The 22,905-nt window shown below is 35.1% G+C and overlaps 1 protein-coding gene across 1 annotated transcript; it reads left to right on the top strand.

The window, feature by feature from the left end:
* Nucleotides 1–1,943: 1,943 nt before the first annotated feature.
* On the top strand, nucleotides 1,944–22,905 carry znf977 (zinc finger protein 977). The gene is made up of 4 exons (XM_068219923.2): nucleotides 1,944–2,004; nucleotides 2,623–2,769; nucleotides 15,049–17,354; nucleotides 17,451–22,905. Exons 2-3 carry the CDS (start codon nucleotides 2,685–2,687, stop codon nucleotides 16,335–16,337), a joined length of 1,374 nt encoding a protein of 457 aa, XP_068076024.1. The 5' UTR covers nucleotides 1,944–2,004; nucleotides 2,623–2,684; the 3' UTR covers nucleotides 16,338–17,354; nucleotides 17,451–22,905.

Here is a 22,905-nt window from a genome sequence, read left to right as displayed (position 1 = left end):
AACCATTTCATTGTGGATTTAACAAGGATATCTTCTATATATTCCTACCTCAAATTATGAACAGGCATTATCTCACATTTGGAGATATTCAGCTTTAGACCAGAAACACTTGACATGTCAGAAATTAAATTTAAAGCCTTTGATACATTTGAGTCATCTTTTAGAAATAAAGTGGTGTCATCTGCCAATTGTGAAATCTTAATCTCCCTTTCAAAAACAGAAATTTCTTTCAAATCTTGATTTTGCACAATGCTTAAGAACTAATAAAAACTAATAAAAATGAAAAGGAAGAGATTGGACAGTCCTGCCTAATACCACACAAAATATCAAATCCATTAGAAGTATTAAAATGAACAATCACTGAACTATTGATTCCTTTATAAAACATTGCCATAGTGTTAACAAAAGTTTCCCCAAATCCAAAAAACCTCAATGCTTTAAACAGAAACTGGAGGTCAACCGTATCAAAGGCTTTATAAAAATCAAGAAAAAGAATAAGACCATCTGAATGAATAGAATCAGCATATTCAAGCAAATCCAAAACTAATGTTATGTTATTAGAAACATGGCGGCCTTTTATAAACCCAGACTGAGTTTCAGAAATAATAGAATCAAGATTTGTTTTTAATCTGTTGGCAAAGTCTTTTTTTTTTCAGTATTTTTTGCCACTCACTGTTGCAGTCATGACATAATACATTTCTCCTTCATTTTCCACCTCACACAACATCTGCTATCTCTCTCACATACAAAGATTTTCCACCTCACACAACATCTGCTATCTCTCTCACATACAAAGACTTTCAGTATTTGAAGTTGATCAAACATTAATACAATTTTGTTTAATTTATATTATCCACTAAGACTAAGTGTTGAAAGATTGAATCACTCCTATATGGACGTAATGCGAAATAACATTCTGATGTTTTGCAGTAATTAATAGAGTTCACATACTCTGTAAGACATATTATATTAAAATGATGGGCAAATCTGTATATTTCATTTTGGTTCCTGCCCACGTAGGTGTAGGATTGTCCTTCTACCTGTTGTTTAATCCCCTGAGAACTTTGCTCATCTTCAGAACTCAAATGAAGACACTTTAGATGAAGTCAGAGAGCTCCTTCATCTGTCATAGACAGCAAGAGTCCAGAGATGCTCAAAGTCCAGAAAAGGAACCAAAAACATTTTTAAAACATGTGACGTGACTTTAGTGGTTCAATTGTAATCGAGTTCCAAGAACATTTTGTGTGCAAGAAAATGTTAAAAAAAGCAGCCAGGTCCAAAATGAGAACAGCTGAACCATGTCTGTTTTTGCCTCCGTATTCTCTTCATTTGCATTCAGCAGACGAAACTCAAACAGGTTTGGCTCAAGTAAAGGATGAGTAAATGACAGAATTGTGATTTTTATGTGAACTATCCCTTTAATGCTTCTGTAAGTAAAGGTAAATTAAATATTATTACTGAAGATATTGCTAAAGAATGGCAGGAAACGTGGAACACAGATAATAAGAGACGACAATTCATGTGGAAAAAAGAAAACTCTATAGGCCTATGATGTTGTAGAAATAAAAAAGAAGAGGTTATAATTATAAGGATGAGATTTGGACTCAGATATTATTTATTCATTTTCTTGTCAGCTTAGTCCCTTTATTAATCTGGGGTCGCCACAGCGGAATGAACCACCAACTTATCCAGCAAGTTTTTACGCAGCGGATGCCCTTCCAGCCAAAACCCATCTCTGGGAAAACTCAGATAGGAAGTAATGTGTTGCAGACATACAAGTCATCATAAGTGGATTAAAAAAGTTAAGAAAATGTTTAGATTTAAGGTTTGTGTGAGAGAAAGCAGATATAGTGTAAAGTAAAAACCATGGGATAAATATATCAATAAGTCATGACTGCAAAAGTAAGTGGCAAAAAAGCTAAACAAGAAAAGACTTTTATTTTGGCGTGGCGTGTGACGTCATCAGGCGGCGCCGCTTCAGCGCCGTGATTCAACTGGAGAAAGGTTTGTTTTCAAATGTTTACAGATATATAAACCGATTTAAAGTTAAAGTTCGAAGGTTTTAGTTTGTTATACGATGCTAAATTATGTTCCTGTTGTTGGAAATATTTTAATCCTTTATTCAACGTAGTACTATTATATTCTCAGTAACCGAGGGCTATTGTTTGAATAAAGTAACAGAAAAGTGTGTAATAAGTGTTTTAAAGAAACGTTTTGTTAATTACTCTCATGTAAAGAAACCGTTGAAGTGTTGAAGAGAAGTTATTTTGTTTCTGTTCATTGTTTTATCTATTTTAAACAATAGAGGTAAAGTTGGTTTTATATTCACACATTCGTTCATTTAGAAGTCTATATATTGTTTACCATGTTACTTTGAATATTGGAGTGGAATTAGCATGCAAGTGTGACTTGAAAACAACATTAACACTGTTTATTTGACTGTGAACAATGTTGTACTTTGATAGTCATTGGCTGCTTATATGATTTCACTATTTAGATTTTGCAAATAATACTTTTCTGAAATTATATTATTAAGGGGAAAGTCCGAATGTGTAAATATAAAACCAACTTTACCTCTATTTTTAAACAGGGCATTTTTATTGTTTTATTCGTTTTAAACAGGATAAAGTGTCCAAACACAGAGAAAAACTGCCGAAGCGACTGATCTCCACACTGTTATAAAGATGGCGTTTATTAAAGAGGAGAGTGAAGATGTGAAAATCGAAGAGACATTCTCAGTCAAAAATGAAGATCTGCAGGAACAAACAGGTTAGTTTTCATTCTCAAAGACCAACTCAGTCATATAGAGGTAAAGTTGGTTTTACACATTCGTTCATTTGGGAGTCTCTATATTGTTTACTATGTTACTTTGAATATTTGATCGGAAATAGCATGCAAGTATGATTTGAAATCACAGCATTTGACTGTGAACAATGTTGTACTTTGATAGCCATTGACTGCTAATTTGATTTTGCTATTTAGAGTTTGCAAAAATAATTTTATGAAATTATATTATTAAGGGGAAAGTCTGAATGTGCGAATATAAAGCCAACTTTACCTCTATAATTAAATCGATCTTGCAGCCCTGAGTGTGCTGCCTAGTTCTCCTAAATGCACATAAGCACTCATTGATAAACAGGAATGAGTTTCTTTCTTTTCACTTGTTCTCGTGTCTTTTGTCATTATTTTATGTATTATTAGTCTCCCATTTTCTCTACCTTCTTAAGGTTATTGCTTTCCATGTTCTTCTACTGTTGGTAAAGCGTCCCTGAGCACTGGCAATATATAAAATAAATAAATAAAAACAATAAATTAAAAAAGTTTAACTGAGATGAGGGCGAGGCAGTGGCGCAGTAGGTAGTGCTGTCGCCTCACAGCAAGAAGGTCGCTGGTTTGAACCTCAGCTCAGCTGGCGTTTCTGTGTGGAGTTTGCATGTTCTCCCTGCCTTCTCGCGGATTTCCTCCGGGTGCTCCTGTTTCCCCCACAGTCCAAAGACATGTGGTACAGGTGAATTGGGTAGGCTAAATTGTCCGTAGTGTATGTGTGTGTGTGTGAATGTGTGTGTGGATGTTTCCCAGAGATAGGTTGCGGCTGGAAGGGCATCCGGAATATTAAAGGGACTAAGCTGACAAGAAAATGAATGAATGAATGAATGAATAATTGAGCTGACGATATTTGACCTACAGTATTCTCATAGAAGATATCTGCTATTACAGTGATGGTGTTGGCTTAGTACTTTCCATTTGCATGTCACATTGATCACAATTCCCTTTTTTCATCAACTTCTTTATGGGTTTAAACTGTTAGAACTACATCATTATTATAATACCTAATTACCAGGGCTATTGTGTTTAAACAGGATTTCTGTGGGGTCTTAAAATGTCTTAAATTCCAAAATCAAAATTTTAGGCCTTAAAAAGTCTTACATTTACTAAAGTATTGTGTTGTAGGTCTTTATTTTAATTTTTTTTTACAAGTCTACATTTTCCTCTATTCATGTTTTGCTACTCAGCCTGTCCAAAACATATACATACACCAACAATCCATCTCAATAAAGCTTTAAACTTTTTAGTCAAAAAGGTCATTTTAACTCCATTTATCATAATAGTTTAATTAATTTCCTCACAATAACTTTTGTTTAAATAAGCTCCATGTATGTACTGCTGAGGATATCGACTTGCATAGATTTATTTTATTATAGTTTTTAAAACTTTTCAAAATATTTGTAAATTTTTTAAAATAATTTTTTTAAAGGTTATTTTGAAAAACAATTTACAAAACAATACAATTAGAGCTTTTGTTAAGAAATATCTAAAATATTGTTTTTTTTCATTATTCATTTATTATTGTATTATTAAATACTAATATATTTTTTTTATAGGGCAAATTAAAATATTTTCCATCTGGGCCATTTGAAAAATTTCTTAATGTCAGAACGCTTGGATGCCCCCAATATTAAATATGCTGAATGAAATGGACACTAAAATAATTAACTGTTATAAAACATTGTACAGTATTCTAAACTATATGATGTTGCTGTGGGACGACATAAAGCAAAACTAACAATTTATAGTGGAACAATAACGTTTAGCATTGCACTGAGTACAACTGGCCAACAAACTAGTCTAAAAAATACTTTTGCTGTTTAAGAAATGGATTACAGCATGCTGATGATATGCAGAGATTTGAGTGTAAAGTTTGTCAGTATTGACCATATTCTTCACGTACCAGCAGGTGCCGCCATTGGACGGGATTAGGCATAGGACAATGACAGTTTTCAAGGTATACCGCGGTTTAAAAAAGTTTTAAAACCATTATTTCTGCTGTACCATCCCTACTTTTTTTACATTTTGTTTGAATCTTTTCAGGACAACAGTGTCTCCAGCAGAAAATATATCCAAAGATGCTGTTTTAAATAGTAAAAAAAATTTCATTTGAATTATTAAGCCTGACATGTTTACTGCTTCAAAATACTGAAAATATATTATGTTTAAAGGGAAAAAAAGTTTAGGTTTTTTAACCAGACATTTAAAAAGAATATATTTATAAATGGTAATCACAGTACTGAGAAATCATGATATTTTTAGTCGAGGTTATCACACCGTCAGAATCTTATACTGGCTAAACCAAAAACAGAACTCCTTGAAATGACAATACAGACCACATTTATACCAAAAACAGACAATTTACAACAACAATAAACTAAGTCAAATATCTAAATACAAATCTAAATATTAGTTAAATAAATTCTAAATGAAGCAAAACTAAATATGAATCTGAACAAACACTGCAAATCATTAATGAACTTAAACTAAAGATCAGCTCTCCCTCCAAGCCATTAAGCCAATGGTATCGGCTGGCGGAACCAATAGACGGCAGTTGGCGGCACGTCAGCCCTTTAGTTTGTCGGACTACATCCAGAAACTCCGTTCCTCATCGGCACTGCAGCACGGTAACTTAAACGCAAAACAAAACTAAATTAACAAAACATACACCACACTGGCCCATCACATGGCCCATGCTTAATGCTGCTTGATGTTGCAAAGTCATTCATTCATTCATTTTCTCGTCGGCTTAGTCCCTTTATTAACTCGGGGTCGCCACAGCAGAATGAACCGCCAACTTATCCAGCAAGTTTTTATGCAGCGGATGCCCTTCCAGCCACAACCCATCCCTGGGAAACATCCACACACTCAATCATACACACACTCATATACTACGGACAATTTAGCCTACCCAATTCACCTGTACCGCATGTTTTTGGACTGTGGGGGAAACCGGAGCACCCGAAGGAAACCCATGGGAAGGCAGGGAGAACATGCAAACTCCACACAGAAACTGAGCCGAGGCTCAAACCAGCGACCTTCTTGTGGTGAGGCTACAGCACTATCTACTGTGCCTCTGCTTCGCCCCTGTTGCAAAGTCATATTTTCTAATTTAATTATTTTTCTTTGTATGTATAGACATGAACACATTTGTTTGTGGAGAAAGTAGCCGTTTATTAGTCCTAGTCATTTCTCCAGTAGGCAACTGAAGCTCTAAAACAATAGCATATGAGATCAAGGCCCCATTTCAGAAAGGAGGTTGAGTGAAAACTCAGAGCATTTTAACCCTGAAATGAGAGAAACTCTGGTATTTGCGTATCAAAATGGCAAGTTTGTGAAATTCGAGAAAGCAGGGTAAGTCAAGCCTGTTTCTGAAAGAGAGGTAACTTGGTAACATACTCTGTGAACCTAACCTGGTCAGCAGGTTTTATTCTCTTAACTCTGTTTTGAGTTTCTGTCGGTCTCCTTTTCTTTTTTTTTTTAAATGAAGCAGTATTTCTCACTTAGCCTTACATATATAGCCACCTATTTTTATGTGCATATTGGATAGGCTATGAGCGTAAAAAAAAACAGTTGATGGAAACATCATGATGCACATAACTTTTGAAATATAGGCATGAAAAAACATGCGCTAAATCTTCACCACATGTTCATTGTGTGCTGACATTGTCCTCTGAGATGAAAGTCATTTATTAAACACAGAAAAGATTCATGTAGTTTTTCCTACCACAGTAAATTCTGTTTTTACTGTTGAGATTTGGCGCCAGTTAATCAGGAAGTGACGATTTTGTTCTTTTTGATTAATTAAATGGAAACGCTGATTCATTCATTCATTTTCTTTTTGGCTTAGTCCCTTTATTAATTGGGGGTCGTCACAGCGGAATGGACTGTGTACGTTTTGTTAATTTGTTTTCCATTTTTAAACGGAATAAAGGAAAGGAAAAAATGGCCGTTTTTCTTTTGCTTACGAGAAAACGAAAAAACGAGATTTTGGCTGGATTTTCGTTTTTTGGTTTAAGGTAGGAAAACGGATAAATGACTTTAAAATTCCTTTTACACATGTAGGCGGTGCTGAAACGCCCACTTTCCTCTAATTGGTCATCCAAATCTGAGCTTGTGACGTCGCCCCATCAAAATAAAAGCCTTAAACGCAGGCTTTTATTTATTATTATTTAATTATATATAAACTAAGTTTACATATTCTATCATTTGAACCACACACAGTTAGCAGGCTTACATTCATTGCGTATGTATAAATTAAATAAAAACGTAAATTAGCAGCATTCTTAGACATTTGTCATTAAAATAAGGTCGTAGTTTACTGCCAAGCTTCTTGCTGCTGTGCACCTGATGCTGAGCAAAGAAAGCCATTTCCGAGCAGCACCTGGTTTGTATGATTGTTTCAGAGCAAGGGCTTTATAATAATAATAATAATAATAACAATAATAATAATAATGATTATTATTATTATTATTATCACTTACTAGTGTTATTGTTTAGTTTTTCTTTTTAATAGTTGTTAGCAGAACCAGAATAAGAACACATTAGGCCCTGCTATAAAAACAAAGGGTACCATTTGTTTTTATTTTATCTCTTTATATTTTAATTATATATTGAAATTATTTATTTGATAATTAATACTATTTTATTGCAAAGCCAAAGTAGGCTTGTCTTATTATTTTTTGTAATTTGCTGTAATTGTTATTGTAGGCTACATGGCAGGCTTTGCGAAATATTTTAAATAACATTTACTCGTAACCTTACTTATTCGAGAGCCGAACCTTAAAAAGTTTAAGTGCAATAAGCCTGTACAATAAAGTGAGCCTCAATGCATATTTCTAGCACATTCTTTCACTCAACAATTATTGCTGAAATAATGAAATAAATTTCAAATTAACTAATTAAACACATTATAGTTGATAATAAATAGTGCCTAGTAGTTCCGGTAAACAGATGAGCTCGCTGCATGTGTGTTGCGCTAATAATTTGACATTGCTCTTCTTGAGAAAGTGCTACAGCGGGCCCCTGCTTATTTCACATATAAGGTTGGTGATAAGTAATTTTTTAATTTATTTTTTTGCACATTATTTTGACAATAAATAAGGCACCCAGTATTTCTGATGCACAGTCTCTTTTATGGCTACACTAATGAATTAGAGGACACAATCTCAAACAAAACTTGATGCTTGTTTACATTATCTAAAGTCATTTCTCACAGGTTGTAAAGCTTATATATTTTCGTTTTAATATGCAAATAATTTTCTTTAATTTGTAATAGGCCTATTGTCCCTCATTGCATAAAATAATCAGCCTTTGTATTTAATATTTGTAAATTGTTCATCCAGTTTGACGCAAGCTAAACAACATTTTGGCCTGTTTTGCTTATTAAATGAGTGATTTTTCACGGAGAAACAAATCATCCATTCACACAGTTTTGTATAGGACCTGTGTGAACAAAAATATACACTTCATCGTAGCCTATAGGAAAATGTATCTGTTTAGAAACAATTTTGTTTGGTATAATCAAAAATATTAAAAATACAATAAAAATAAAAAGGAAGAATAACATTTGAAGTGCTTCAAAATAATATTCACAATACGCTGCATGCAGCGCCAATACACAAACTGTTTTTTAGTTTAATAAAATAATAATATGAAATTAAAATGAAATATTCATAGTTCCATAACTGTATTATAACTGTATTTATCTAAATGACAAATCATCCGTTGCGCTGGTCAGTTTCACTTTTAATCAAGAGTGTGCCAGAACAGCCTTTACAGACTCTTCTAAAAATGAGAATATTTACAGATTACCTCGGAATAAGAACTCGGTCTGTGAAGGATGCAGAACACAGAAACTCGTTGAGAATGGAGATGCATGTTAGATGTTTTATATCCCTTTAGATATTGTAAATAAACAACAAGTTTTTATTGAGATTGTGTCATGTCTTTTCTTTGACATGCTCCGAAAAGGCGCTTCTATTTAGCCTGTAGCTTAAATAATAGTTTAGATTTTATAACATATAATGTTCCATTACTTTAAATGTATAATTTTTTTAATATTTATGGATTATATAAAATATATAGTTTATATAAATGCGCTCTGATCATTCAAGGATCATAATGCGTTGCATATTCTTCTTATTCTTCATTAGGCTTGATCCGTAAATTGTGTATTTTATAAACTGATCGTTTATAAGGACTAAGCTATTAATAACTGTAATTCCTCGCATGGAAAAGTCTTGATGAAAGAAATAAAGAGAACTTAATTCGGCATAGGCATATAGTGTGCTTATTTCTGCGCGCTTTACCGAATTACCTTTTTTATTATTTTATGCAGTAAATGCATCTGGCAGCACCGAAAAGAACAAATGTCAAGTTATTAGCGCAGCGCACAGACAGCTAGCTCGTCTGTTAGTCTGAACCAGGGCTTTTCAAACTATTCATTGCACATCCACCGATCCTATTGTATTTTATTTAGGATAAACCACTTATTTAAAATATTCCGCAGCCTGTATATATATATATGTATATATGTGTGTGTGTGTGTGTATTTGTGTGTATATATATATATATAAATAATGCCACAATAATAACAGCAACAAATAACAAAAAAATAAGACAGACCTACTTTGGTGTTGCATTAAAATCTTAAAGAGCGTTTTCACGGGTTGCCTGCATACTCTCCAATACACCACTGAATTATAATGTCATAATATTTAATTATTTAATAATTATATTTAAGATAACCACCTGACCTCCATTTAATAAATACTTATTTGCCATATTCTGTAAATTTGAAGTTTAAAGTTTAAGTTAAATCATTTAAGTAAATAACTAAGTAAATAATAATATTAATAATGATAATATTATAATAATAATAAAAATAATAATAATAAATTATTATTTTATACAGAGTATTATTTAGGCCTACAATAGCCCTGAAACAATCATGTAAACCAGTTGCTGCTCGGAAATGGCTATCTTTGCTCAGCATCAGGTGCACAGCAGCAAGAAGCTTGGCAGTGAACTATGACCTTATTTTAATGGCAAACGTCTAAGGGTGCTTTCACACCTACACTTTTGTTTCGGAAGGTGTCTCGTTTGCCCAGTTAGCGCGGTTCGATTGGCATATGTGAATAGGGCAATCGCGCTCTGTTCCGCGCCAAAGTAATCGCTCCGAAATCGCTTGAATGAGGTGGTCTCGGCTCGATTGAAACGAACCCTGGAGCGGTTCGATTGCAGTGAGAAAGCGATCCGATCCGAGCGCGATTATATCACAGTGTTTTATGGATATGTAATAGGCTTACGGATATATGAAGAGAGAATTATGAGTAAGGCGGGAAGTTTCGCGAGTCTCCGGATGCCCGCAAACGAGTGAAGATCTCACGGTAATCTCGCGTCTCTCTCCCAGTCCTCAAATAGGCATCGTCGCGCACCCTTCTCACCCCTCCCCACCGTGTCTCTCCTCAGACACGTCACGCGCGCGCACCCTGTCAATCACCACCAAACCACCACCTCTCCTGACAGCTTAGCGCAAAATAAACCCTGACACTCTGACCAATGTGAGGAGAGTTTACTCGCACGTGACATGTTTTAGCTCTTTTGGTCCGATTAGAAACTTTGCAGTGTGAAAGCGAACCGCTCCAAGAGCAAAGAGCAACAATGTAACATTTGTAATCTCTGTTTCGGAACAACTGAATCGATTCACAGGTGTAAAAGCACCCTAAGAATACTGCTAATTTATGTTTTTATTTAGTTTATACATACGCAATGAATGTAAGCCTGCCAACTGTGTGTGGTTCAAATGATAGAATATGTAAACTTAGTTTATATATAGGCTAATTAATAATAAATAAAAGCCTGCGTGTAAGGCTTTTATTTTGAGGGCGAACGTAAAAATGGGCGTTTCAGCACCGTCTACATGTGTAAAATTAATTTTAAAGTCGCTTATCCGTTTTCCTACCCTAAACCAAAAAAATGAAAATCCAGCCATAATTTCGTTTTTTCGTTTTCTCGTGAGCAAAAGAAAATGGGAAAACGGCCGTTTTCTCCATTTCCTTTATTCCATTTGAAAATGGAAAACAAATTAACAAAACGTACACGGACCATACACTGACCGTTTTTGTTTTCTGGTGATTTTATTTTTTGCTATTCAAAATAAAAAATCTAATCATTTTTGAATTTTGTTTTTTCGTTTTTCACCACGAAAAAGAAAAATGAGCCGTTTTTTCATTTTCGTTTTAAAAACGCCAGAAGGTTATGAGTAGGCCCACATAAAATCTGTGTGCACAGAAATCCGCAGAATTTTAGCCCATCATTGAGTCTATTTATTTACTTGTATAAATGTGTGTACATTTATTTATTTTTTCAGTTTTTTTAATTAATTTCAGTAATATTATTAACTAATATGAAAATGTTTATTTAATTTATCTACAATACAGTGTGTAAAGTAATATTTTCTGTCTTTTAGTAGAGATATTATAGAAGAGACTTGCTTTGTTTACCAAACAAGTGGATCTAGATAGATTTGCTTTGTAAAAAGCTTTTAATTAAGATACTCCCAAAATAAAACCACATAAATGCACAGTTTTTATTTATTTATTTATTTTTTATACTAAATTCTCAGAAGAAATAGCAAAAAAGGTCAAGATTCTGTTTGGCCCTAGTTATGAGGTAAAATCTGAAAGAAAAGAGAAACCGGTATGTAAATTAAAAATAATCACTTCATGGACTCAAGCAGTCAGGCAGGAACTAAAAGATAAACTTACGTAAAGTACGCCAGCACCTTTACTGAACAAATTCCAGTTTGTGCATTAAAAAAGGTTGGCTATAAGAGATTCTATGATGATGAAAATGTGTGTGAATGCACAAACCAGCAGGCTGAGCACGTCTAAAATGTTGTTTTGGTCATTCTAAAACACCTGGGGCCTGTTTCAGAAAGGAGGTTAAGTGAAAACTCAGAGTATTTTAACCCTGAAATGAGAGAAACTCTGGGTTTTCCGTTTCAAAACGGCAGGTTTGTTAAACTCGAGCAAGCAGGGTAAGTCAAGCCTGTTTCTGAAAGAGAGGTAACTTTAACTCAGAGTCAGTTACTGTGGTAACTTACTCTGTGAACCTAACCTGGTCAGAAACAGGTTTTATCCTCTAAACTCAGAGTTTCTGTTGGTCTCCTCCCCTTTTTTTAAAAACGAAGCGGTAATTCTAATTCTCTAAAACACTTTTATTGAACAAATTACTGTATGTACATTAAAAAAGGTCATCATTTGATGATGAAAATGTGTGTGAATGGACAAACCAGCAGGGTGAGCACACTGTAACACGTCTTAAATGTTGTTTTAGTCATTTTAAAATGCCTTAACTGATTCAGTATTAGTATATATTATTAATTACCTCCAAGCATCTGAAGCGTGTCAAGAGTCTCTGCGTCTCATGGCTTCAAACGCCCCCACGTGTTCACTGTATGTCAGCATTGTCTTCTGAGGCGCAAGTACTTTTATTAAATAAAGAAATAAGTGACGCAGCTTCTTTTACCACAGTAAATTCTGTTTTAACTGTTGACATTTGGGATTTTGTTCTCTTTGACTCGTTGGATGGAAACGCTGCTTTATTAGCATTTTTTTACAATATTCCAGTTTGCACATAAATTTGTGTAATATATTTGGATGAAAACATAGACATTGCCTACCTTTTAGTCACACACAGAACAATAAATAATTATCTTAAATTCACTGACCTTCGACATGTACTATATATATATGTACTATATCAACCTCTTTCACTTGATCAGTAAAAAGGCAGACACAAGTGCACTGTTAAATCTATTAAAACTGATAAACGTGTATAAAAGTTTAGAAAAAAATTATAAACATCACACATTACATTACTTATTTTACTATACTTAAATATTTAAATATTTTAAATGTAAAATTTCGCATTTACCTGAGCAGCTGTTTTCCCAGGCTAACTGTCTCTGTTTCACTGATGGTTGCTTCTTTTTAAATAAATATGCTCATATTTGCTATAACTTTGCATGAGTACATCAAATTCAGCTGGAGAAAGAAATGGTGATCTCTTTTTTTTTAAATGTTGCCTTGGTCACTCGTAATATCTGCGCTCCATTAATAATGCCTTTTTATAGTCACGGTGTGCGCGCTTAACTCTGAGTTGGTCTACTCAAAGTTGATTGACCCAGCTCAGATCAGCTGTTCTGAAACCGAAAACTCTAGAGTTTTTAATCTCTCGGTAAATCAACTCAGAGTTCTAGTTTAAACTCCGAGTTGTTTGAACCTCCTTACTGAAACAGGCCCCTGAACCATTTCAGTATTTATGTCATTATATTATTAATGATCTCCAGAGCGTCTGGAGTGTGTCAAGAGTGTCTGTTCTCTGCATCTCATGGCTTCAAACGCCACCACATGTTCATTGTCCTCTGAGGGGAAAGTCATTATTAAATAAGCAAAAGATTCATGTAACTATTTCTACCGTAATAAATTCTGTTTTTACTGTTGATACTTGGAACCAGTTAATCAGGATGTGACGATTTTGTTCTCTTTGATTCATTGGATGGAAACGCTGATTTATTTGTGTATTTTTCATACAATATTCCAGTTTTGCAAATAAATTTAGTTCTCATTTTTGGATGGAAACACAGCTATTACCAACATTTCAGTCTCACAAAGAACAGTACGTCACGTATGCGAATGGCTTGGCCTTTAATGAATAATTAGCTTAAAATTACAGTCCTTCGACAGGGACATGTACTGTATCTATGAAAGCCCGCTCACAATCTTCGGTCCATGGAATCGGATTCTTTATGGCTTTAAAGAGAGGTTATCAGTATCAGGTAGACTGGAAAGGTTATGGTCCACAGGAAAGATGTTGGATTCCGGCTCTGGATATTCTGGACTGCTCTCTCATTGATCAGTTTCATTAGTTCCATAGTGAGTCTTAAGGGAATGCCAGGGGCCGTTCTTGAGAGAGGGGGTACTGTCACCGTACCTCACACTTTTGCTCTCTTCTCCTGTTCTGGGTTACAGATTATCTCATGTCATCTGCTTTTATTTGCAGTCACAGAAGCTCTCGTTTCCCTTTTTTCCTGTTTATACCACATCATTCCCTTCATGTTTGTCAGTATGTTATTGATAATTTGTGTGCATATTATTTTGTTACTCACCCTGTATTTGTGTCCAGGACCGCTAGTGAGTGAGTGTCTGGTTGTTTTTTCCCATGAAACTTTATCAGCGCTCACCCGACCGGGTGTTTACTTTGATTTTTGCTTTTTCCGGTTCTCACTCCTTAATAAGCCCTTGTTGTTTTTCTGCATTTGATTGTTTTTTTTTTTTTTTTTTTTTTTTACTTATGACACAAGAAATTTTTTTCTCATTTGTGTTTACATGTCTTTAGATTTTGGCATGATGTCTAGCTTTTGAGGCTCTTTTGGTCTACTTCAGACAGGTCCTATTTAGGTAATTTCTTGATTGAGAACGTGTGGTAGTTATCAGGTCTGGGTGTGGCTAGAGAACTTGAACCCGGTGTGATAAATAAAGTTATGTTTAATGGGGAAAAACATTCTCACACAAGTCTGTGTAGTTCAGTGTTTTGTCTTCCTTTTAAGAATAAAATTCTTCATTTAAAAACTGCACAATGCATTTAGTTATGTTATCTTTGTCTAATATTTACATTTGTTTGATGATCTGAAACAGTTAAGTGTTAGTATTCTGCATTGCATTTGTTACATGCAGATTACTAAACCAGAGAACATTTGTCATCTAAAGGTGCAGGTTTAAGGCTTTATGCAGATGTTATGCAGATATGTCTCATGTCTGTGGGGCAAATATTCTCAGAGATTCAGCTGCTTTTTTTCTGACAGGTTTACCAGTCAGGCACAGAATGAAAAAGCATTCCCTATCTGCTTTACAAGTTTTTCAAAAACATGTTGTTTTGTGTGATTACGAATATATACAAATAGAAACTGGCCATTTACAGCTTTCTAATTTATGTCTCATCAATATGACCAAAATGCTCTGGGATTAATCATATAAGTATCCGCTTAAATGTGTTTGTGTGTAATGGACACTAGGAGGTTAATATGACAAGATCAATCTAAATATGATCTGCTGTTTTTACATTTAATGTGCATCAAAATTAAAGTTTTCACTTCCTTTTCACTGAGAGTTTTAATGATTTACTAAAAGCTGAACTTTTTTTTTATTATTTCAGACCTAGTTAAAGAGTATGAGAGGAGTAAAGAGGAGGAACATCATGTCAAAATTGAAGACAAAACTCATTTAGAGACTGATGATATTTTAAAAATGAGAGACAAGCGTTGTTTTACCTGCAATCAGTGTGGGAAGAGTTTGGCAAACAAAAGCAAACTAAAGATCCACATGAGGATCCACAATAGGGAGAAACTATTCACATGCACTCAGTGTGGGAAGAATTTCAACCAATCATCAAACCTTAATCAACACATGAGGATCCACACTGGAGAGAAACCATTCACATGTACTCAGTGTGGGAAGAGTTTCAGCCAATCATCAAACCTTAACCTACACATGAGGATCCACACTGGAGAGAAACCATTCACATGCAGTCAGTGTGGGAAGAGTTTCAGCCAATCATCATCCCTTAATCTACACATGAGGATACACACTGGAGAGAAACCATTCACATGTACTCAGTGTGGTAAGAGTTTCAGCCAATCATCAATCCTTAATATACACATGAGGAACCACACTGGAGAGAAACCATTCACATGCCTTCAGTGTGGGAAGAGTTTTAGCCAATCAACATACCTTAATCAACACATGAGGATCCACACTGGGGAGAACCTATTCACATGCACCCAGTGTGGGAAGAGTTTTAGCAACTCAGCAAACCTTAATCTACACATGAGGATTCACACTGGAGAGAAACCATTCACATGTACTCAGTGTGGGAAGAGTTTCAGCCAATCATCAAACCTTAATATACACATGAGGATTCACACTGGAGAGAAACCATTCACATGCAGTCAGTGTGGGAAGAGTTTCAGCCAATCACCATACCTTAATCATCACATGAGGATCCACACTGGAGAGAAACCATTCACATGCAGTCAGTGTGGGAAGAGTTTCAGCAAATCATCAAACCTTAATATACACATGAGGATCCACACTGGAGAGAAACCATTCACATGTACTCAGTGTGGTACGAGTTTCAGCCAATCATCAAACCTTAATATACACATGAGGAACCACACTGGAGAGAAACCATTCACATGCCTTCAGTGTGGGAAGAGCTTTAGCCGATCAACATCCCTTAATCGACACATGATGATCCACACTGGAGAGAAAGCGTTTATGTGCTTGAAGTGTGAGAATACTTTTATTACAGCTGCAGAATTGAAACGCCACCAGAGGGTTCACACTGGAGAAAAACCGTACAAGTGTTCACAGTGCAGTAAGAGGTTTGCTCGCTCAGGAACCCTGAAAACACATGAGAGGATTCACACTGGAGAGAAACTGTAGACATGATCAGTGTGTACAAAGTTTCACTTAATCAGGGCAGCTTAAGAAACACATGGGATGGTTTTTGGTAAGGCGCCGACACATGTAGCAGCATAGAAAGAGCGCTTCCATACACACTGGTATTAATCCTCCTTTTTACATCATATATAATAACCTAAACCATATTTAAATGACATGAAGGAGGGACAAAAACAAAAAGGCTAGGACAAAACAACCAGTTAATCCTGAAAAAAATGAGAAATCAACAGATGAAAAATCCAAGACGGACGGGATAGCTGATAGCCTGTCACCTATCATTGCAGCAATATTTACAGACATCAAAGTTTTCCAGAAGAATATTAAATCTGATTTAACCGCCTTCCAAGATTCTCTCGCAAAAGATGTGAAAATGGAATTAAGTAACTGTAAACAAGAAGTCAATCAACAACTGGATGACCTTATCACGGACCTAAATGCAACGACAGAAAAGGTCAACGAAGTGGAGAAGCGAGTTGGAGAATTTTGGAGGAGAACATTGCTGAGATGAAAGAAATGCTCAATCAATCCATTCAAATACAAGAAAATTTAAAAGAGAAACTGCGAGATCTAGAAACACGCTCCCGTAGAAATAATAATCAAATTTTTGGAATCCCGGAAGGAAGCATTCTGAATGAAAAGGGAATTAAGTTCTAAACACCACCGCCGGCAAGACTTAAAATCTTTTTGGTAAACGGGCCGATCATGTACAATTCAATGACGGAGGCATCAAGAGATCTGAAAGAAAAAGGACTGATAAACAGCGAATAAGAAACTATTATAGGAATCCCTGGGAAAGAGAAACAAAGACCTTGGGAAAAGGTTGGAGTGACATGGAAGAAAAGTAAGGAAAAACATCAAGCGAAGATCCGGGAAAAACTATGTGAATTTCAAAGGGACAACACTAGCTTTGTTTGAAAGGGTAAAACCTGACAGATCCTAACAAAAAACTCTAAGAGACTGGTAAATCTTCTTGACTTGATTCACCGATAATGGACCAAGGTTATAATAGTTTTGGATTTTTCATTAGTTTTAGTTTCTATTTCGTTTTGACTTTTTATTTTAATTTTTTTTATAATGTATTTATTAATTTTTAAGCAATACAGATCAGAGGTGGGACCAAGTCATTGTTTGGCAAGTCACAAGTAAGTCTCAAGTCATTGCCCTCAAGTCCCGAGTCAAGTCCCGAGTCAAGACAGGCAAGTCCCGAGTCAAGTCCCAAGTCAAAGGCAACAAGTCTCAAGTCAAGTCCAAAGTCCTATAGTTTGATTTTCGAGTCTTTTTAATGTATGGCTGTAATATCTGAATTTATTAAACAAACCTTTTTTTAATGAAAGAACATTGCTTAGATATATAAAGATACAAATGTAATTTTCTGAAAAAGTGCTAAACAGTGCTGCGTCTCGTCTACACAGCCTATTGCACAAGAATGAGTTCCACCAAAAAAAGAGTCCATTTTGCCTCACATCACACAGAAATTGCAGGTCTACTGCTGTCTAGTTCATTAAGTTTAGTTGTGCTATGTTATGTCTTCAGTGATCAACTTGTGATTAACTAAAACTATATAAACAACCTCAATGAGGCAGCAGTAGACCAACAACTCCTGTATGCTGCAAAGTAAAATTGAGTGAAATTGGTATTTTGTCAATTGAATCTCGTGTGTGCTAAAGAGATGGAGATGCAAATCTGTCTAGCAGCAATGTAAAATGGTAGCACATATTCTAATTGAAGTAGGCTACTTCATACAAACAATAACGTTGTTTTCTTCACATAACAATGAAGAACTTTGCTCTCTACCTTGTGTGATACGCTGCTCACGCGCAAATTTTCTCGCTCTCAAATATACACTGCTCACACGCACATTTTCCTGCGCGCTCTCAGAGATTATATACAGAATTTGTGTCTTGTGTTTCCTCTTCCTTTTGTGCTTTTTGATATGATTTATATTGAGGCACTATTTATTAACAATAACCAAAATACTAAAATAGACTTATTAAATTTTTTATCTAATAAACCATAACATTTTGGCTGTATGTTATATGATGAGATATTTCCAGTTTTTAAACACTTAAAGACACAGAGAATAGATGTTGGATGTAAAGAATGCATTTTGTTTTACAAACATTTATTAAACATCCAAAAGGTTCACCATACTAATCAAATAAAAAACATTTAAACAAAAATATAACTAACGCAAGCAGAAATGTAACTGTGATAAAAATAAGGAAAAACTTGATTAGGTATTATAGCCTACTGTATTATTCACTCTTTAAATAAATCTCACTATCAATCCCATTTTATCATGGCAACTAAAATAAAGTGAACACGTCTCTGCTGTCTTCCACATTATTGATGAGATTGTGGAGAACATTTTCCATGTCATCCTCTTCATTTTGAGGAAAAGCTGTTCCACAGGGCCCCTGAACACATCTATTGGCATGGACAGGGTTTTGAACAGTACTATAGTAAAGTACTTTAATTAATCTGTTGGGGTAATATTATAGTTGCTATGGTAACACAAGTGTAATATAAACAAATGACCCAGTGCTGTAGTTTTTTACAATAAAGGGTATATTATACTACAATTCACCACACTTTACTGTAGTAAAACTACACTCTGTATTTCATTTTATTAGTTCACTATTCTTAATACTACAGTATGCTGAAGCATTCATTAACAACTTGTAAATAATACTAGGCTTAAACATAGGCAGTATACCTAACTCTCAAAAACACTAGTATTTATTATAGAATTTACCTTAACCTCATAGTTTTTCGTGTATTGTTACTAAATAGTGTAGCAATATATAAACCATATCAACATTCTGTAATAATCAATTTATCAGGAGGATCTCTGGAGAGCAAAAGCAGGAAAGGTATGAAGCGCCAGTGTGGACAAAACTCTAGCAAACGCAGAGAGACTGAATACGCGCGTGAGAGACCAGCAAATCAGATTGAAGTACCTGCCCACTGGTGAAAGTAATGTCAGAGCCAATCAGATTTTTCTTTCTTTTCATAAAGAACGGGGTTCGAATCCCACTTAGGCACTTGTAAACAATCATTTTAGAACATTTTGTCAAAAATCCCTACTGAAAAAACAGCTTAAACCAGCCTAGGCTGGTTGGCTGGTTTTAGAGGGGTTTTGGCCATTTCCAGGCTGGTTTCCAGCCATTTCCAGCCTGGTCTTAGCTGGCCAGGCTGGGAGATGACCAGCTAAAACCAGCTATGTCCAGCTTAAACCAGGCTGGTCAAGCTGGTTTTAGCTGGATTTTGCTGGTCAGTTTCCAGCCTGACCAGCTAAGACCAGGCTGGACATGGCTGGAAACCAGCCTGGAAATGACCAAAACCCCTCTAAAACCCGCCTGGTCGACCAGCTAAAACCAGCTTACCAGCCTAGGCTGGTTGTAGCTGGATTTTTCTGCTGGGATATTGTTATGTTTAACCATTTATTAGAGCCACAAAGTATCTAAAACTTGTTTTCATGTTTGAATAGCCAATAAATGTGCTAAATAAATTAAAATAGAAATACCCACAGTGAAACAGTTATATAAATTTAAATATTAGTTTAAATACATTCATAGTGGTTTTAAATATCTTTTAATATGTAAAGTAGAGAAGTTCACATTCAACAAACTGAATAAAACAAGTCTTCGTTTTTAGTTTATTTAAAAACAATTACAAATGGAGTAATTCAACTCACAATTAAATGATCTCATTGAGTGATGGAATAATAAAGGTAAAACTTTAATTGAATGATCAGTCAAGTGTTTTCCTAAATGAAATCTGTTAAAATAAGAGTCCTACAAAACAGGAACAAAGACACTCATGAAACAAAATGTGATTGTTAATTGTATTTTTTATTAGATGGTTGGTTTTAAGTACTTTAAAAATAGTAGATAATCCTTAAATATAGAGGGGGAAATACAGAAAAACAAACAAACAGAAATTCAACAATATAGATGCATTACATTACAATCTCACAATAAAATTTTTATAAAAAACCATATAGAGGACTAAAATATTGCTAAGAGGCATAACATCAACAATAATAAAAATACCTTTAAGGTTTTAAATACTAAATAAAATTAATAGTATTAATCCAAAATATGAAAAATGTAACACTTTACAATAAGGTTGTATTAATTTATTAAGTTTATGTATGTACTAATGTGAACAAACAATGCAGTGCAGTTCATTACAGTATTCATTATTTTATGCTTTCATTAATGGAAATAAAATTATTGGTTAATTCTTGTTAAATCACAGTGCATTAACATTAATGTTAACAAGCATAACTTTAAATTGTAATAATGCAATAGTAAATGTTAAACTATAATTAATAAAGGTTTAGAAGTATAGTTCATTATTAGTTCATGTTAGTACATAGATTAACTAAAGAAACCTTATTGCAAAATGTCACCAGAAAATAACAAAACACTTTTTTCACAGTTTTAAGAGCTTTAAAAATAAATTATATATCTAGTTATTATGGCATGCAATTAATGTTACTACTAATTAAATAGTTAGAAAATACTGTCAGAGGATGGGCAAAACACAAAAATAAAACATAATATGCGCATTGACACAAACGACCAAGTGCAAAAACATAAATTACAGCCATGTTCATTCATAATTATTTTTGAAGTGTTTCAGTCAGGTTTCAGGGCTCACCACAGTACAGAAACCGCCTTAGTGAAAATAACCAACGATTTACTCTTAGCTGCTGACCGAGGGTGCGTCTCGCTATTAGTTTTACTCGATCTTAGTGCGGCATTTGATACCATTGACCACAATATCCTCATAAATCGCTTAAAGTCTACAGGTGTCCAGGGACAGGCTCTACAATGGTTTAAGTCATACTTAACTGACCGCTACCAGTTTGTGAATATTAATGGACAGCCTTCACAAATCTGCCCAGTAAAGTATGGGGTGCCTCAAGGATCAGTTTTAGGCCCTTTACTGTTTACAATTTACATGCTACCTATGGGAGACATTATTAGAAGACATGGGATCAGCTTTCACTGCTATGCAGATGATACTCAATTATATATTTCCACTAAACCTGACGAGACGTCTGAACTTTCTAAACTAACTGAGTGTATCAAAGACATCAAAGACTGGATGACCAACAATTTTCTTCTCTTAAACTCAGACAAAACAGAATTATTACTTATTGGGCCTAAATCTTGCACACAGCAGATCTCGCAACTCAATTTACAATTAGAGGGATACAAAGTTAGCTTTAGCTCTACTATAAAAGATCTGGGTGTCATATTAGACAGCAATCTAACTTTTAAAAACCATATATCCCATGTCACAAAAACTGCCTTCTTTCATCTGAGAAATATCGCTAAATTACGAAATATGCTATCCATCTCAGATGCAGAAAAGCTAGTCCATGCTTTTATGACTTCGAGACTGGATTACTGTAATGCTCTATTTGCTGGCTGCCCAGCATCCTCTATTAACAAACTTCAATTAGTACAAAATGCAGCAGCCAGAGTTCTGACCAGGTCTAGAAAATATGATCATATAACCCCAATTTTATCCTCCTTACACTGGCTGCCTGTTAAATTTCGTATTGAATTTAAAATATTACTTCTCACCTATAAAGCTCTAAATAATCTAGCTCCTGTTTATCTAACCAACCTTCTGTCTCGCTACGAACCAACTCGCTCCTTAAGATCTCAAAATTCAGGGCTTCTGGTAGTACCTAGAATAGCAAAATCAAGTAAAGGAGGTCGAGCCTTCTCTTTCATGGCTCCTACACTCTGGAATAGCCTTCCTGGTAATGTCCGAGGCTCAGACACACTCTCCCAGTTCAAAACTAGATTAAAGACCTATCTGTTTAGTAAAGCATACACTCAGTGCATCACCTAGCAGGTTCCACACTGGCTTCTACATCTTGCTTATATACACTATGAACAGCAGCTACGCTAATTATTCTCTTTATTCTCTATTTTCACCTGGGGATACTCATCCCGAGGTCCTCAGATTAGGCGGAGTCACTGATTGGATCCAAGACCAGCGACGTGATGATCCCAAGGATTCCATATCCGGGACCAGGCCATATCCTGAGCTGCTGCTGCGCTGATGGTCGTGGGGAGTGGAGAACATGAGTCTGATTCCAGCGACGCTCCAGGGACAGACGAGTCTTCGCTGAGGCCATCTTCCAGCATAAACCACGGCGAATGAAGTTCTGCACAAGACTTTTGGCCAGCGGAGAAATTAAAATGGTCGTGCCCAACTGAGTCTGGTTCTCTCAAGGTTTTTTTTCTTCACTCCCACCAGGTGAAGTTTTTTTTCCCTCTCCGCTGTCGCCACTGCCTCGCATGGTTCAGGATTGGTAGAGCTACGCATCGATGAATTTGCTCTTCAGTGTTTGAACTCTCAGTAATGATTAAATCACACTGAACAGAGCTAAACTGAACTGAACTGAACTTAAACACTAAAACCTGAACCACACTGTTCCAATTACTATGACCATTTATGTGAAGCTGCTTTGACACAATCTACATTGTAAAAGCGCTATACAAATAAAGCTGAATTGAAT

The sequence above is a fragment of the Danio rerio genome, chromosome 4 (assembly GCF_049306965.1).
Source record: "Danio rerio strain Tuebingen ecotype United States chromosome 4, GRCz12tu, whole genome shotgun sequence".
NCBI lineage: Eukaryota > Metazoa > Chordata > Actinopteri > Cypriniformes > Danionidae > Danio > Danio rerio.
The sequence above is the reverse complement of the archived record's forward strand: the minus strand, read 5'-3'. Positions and strand labels throughout refer to the sequence as shown.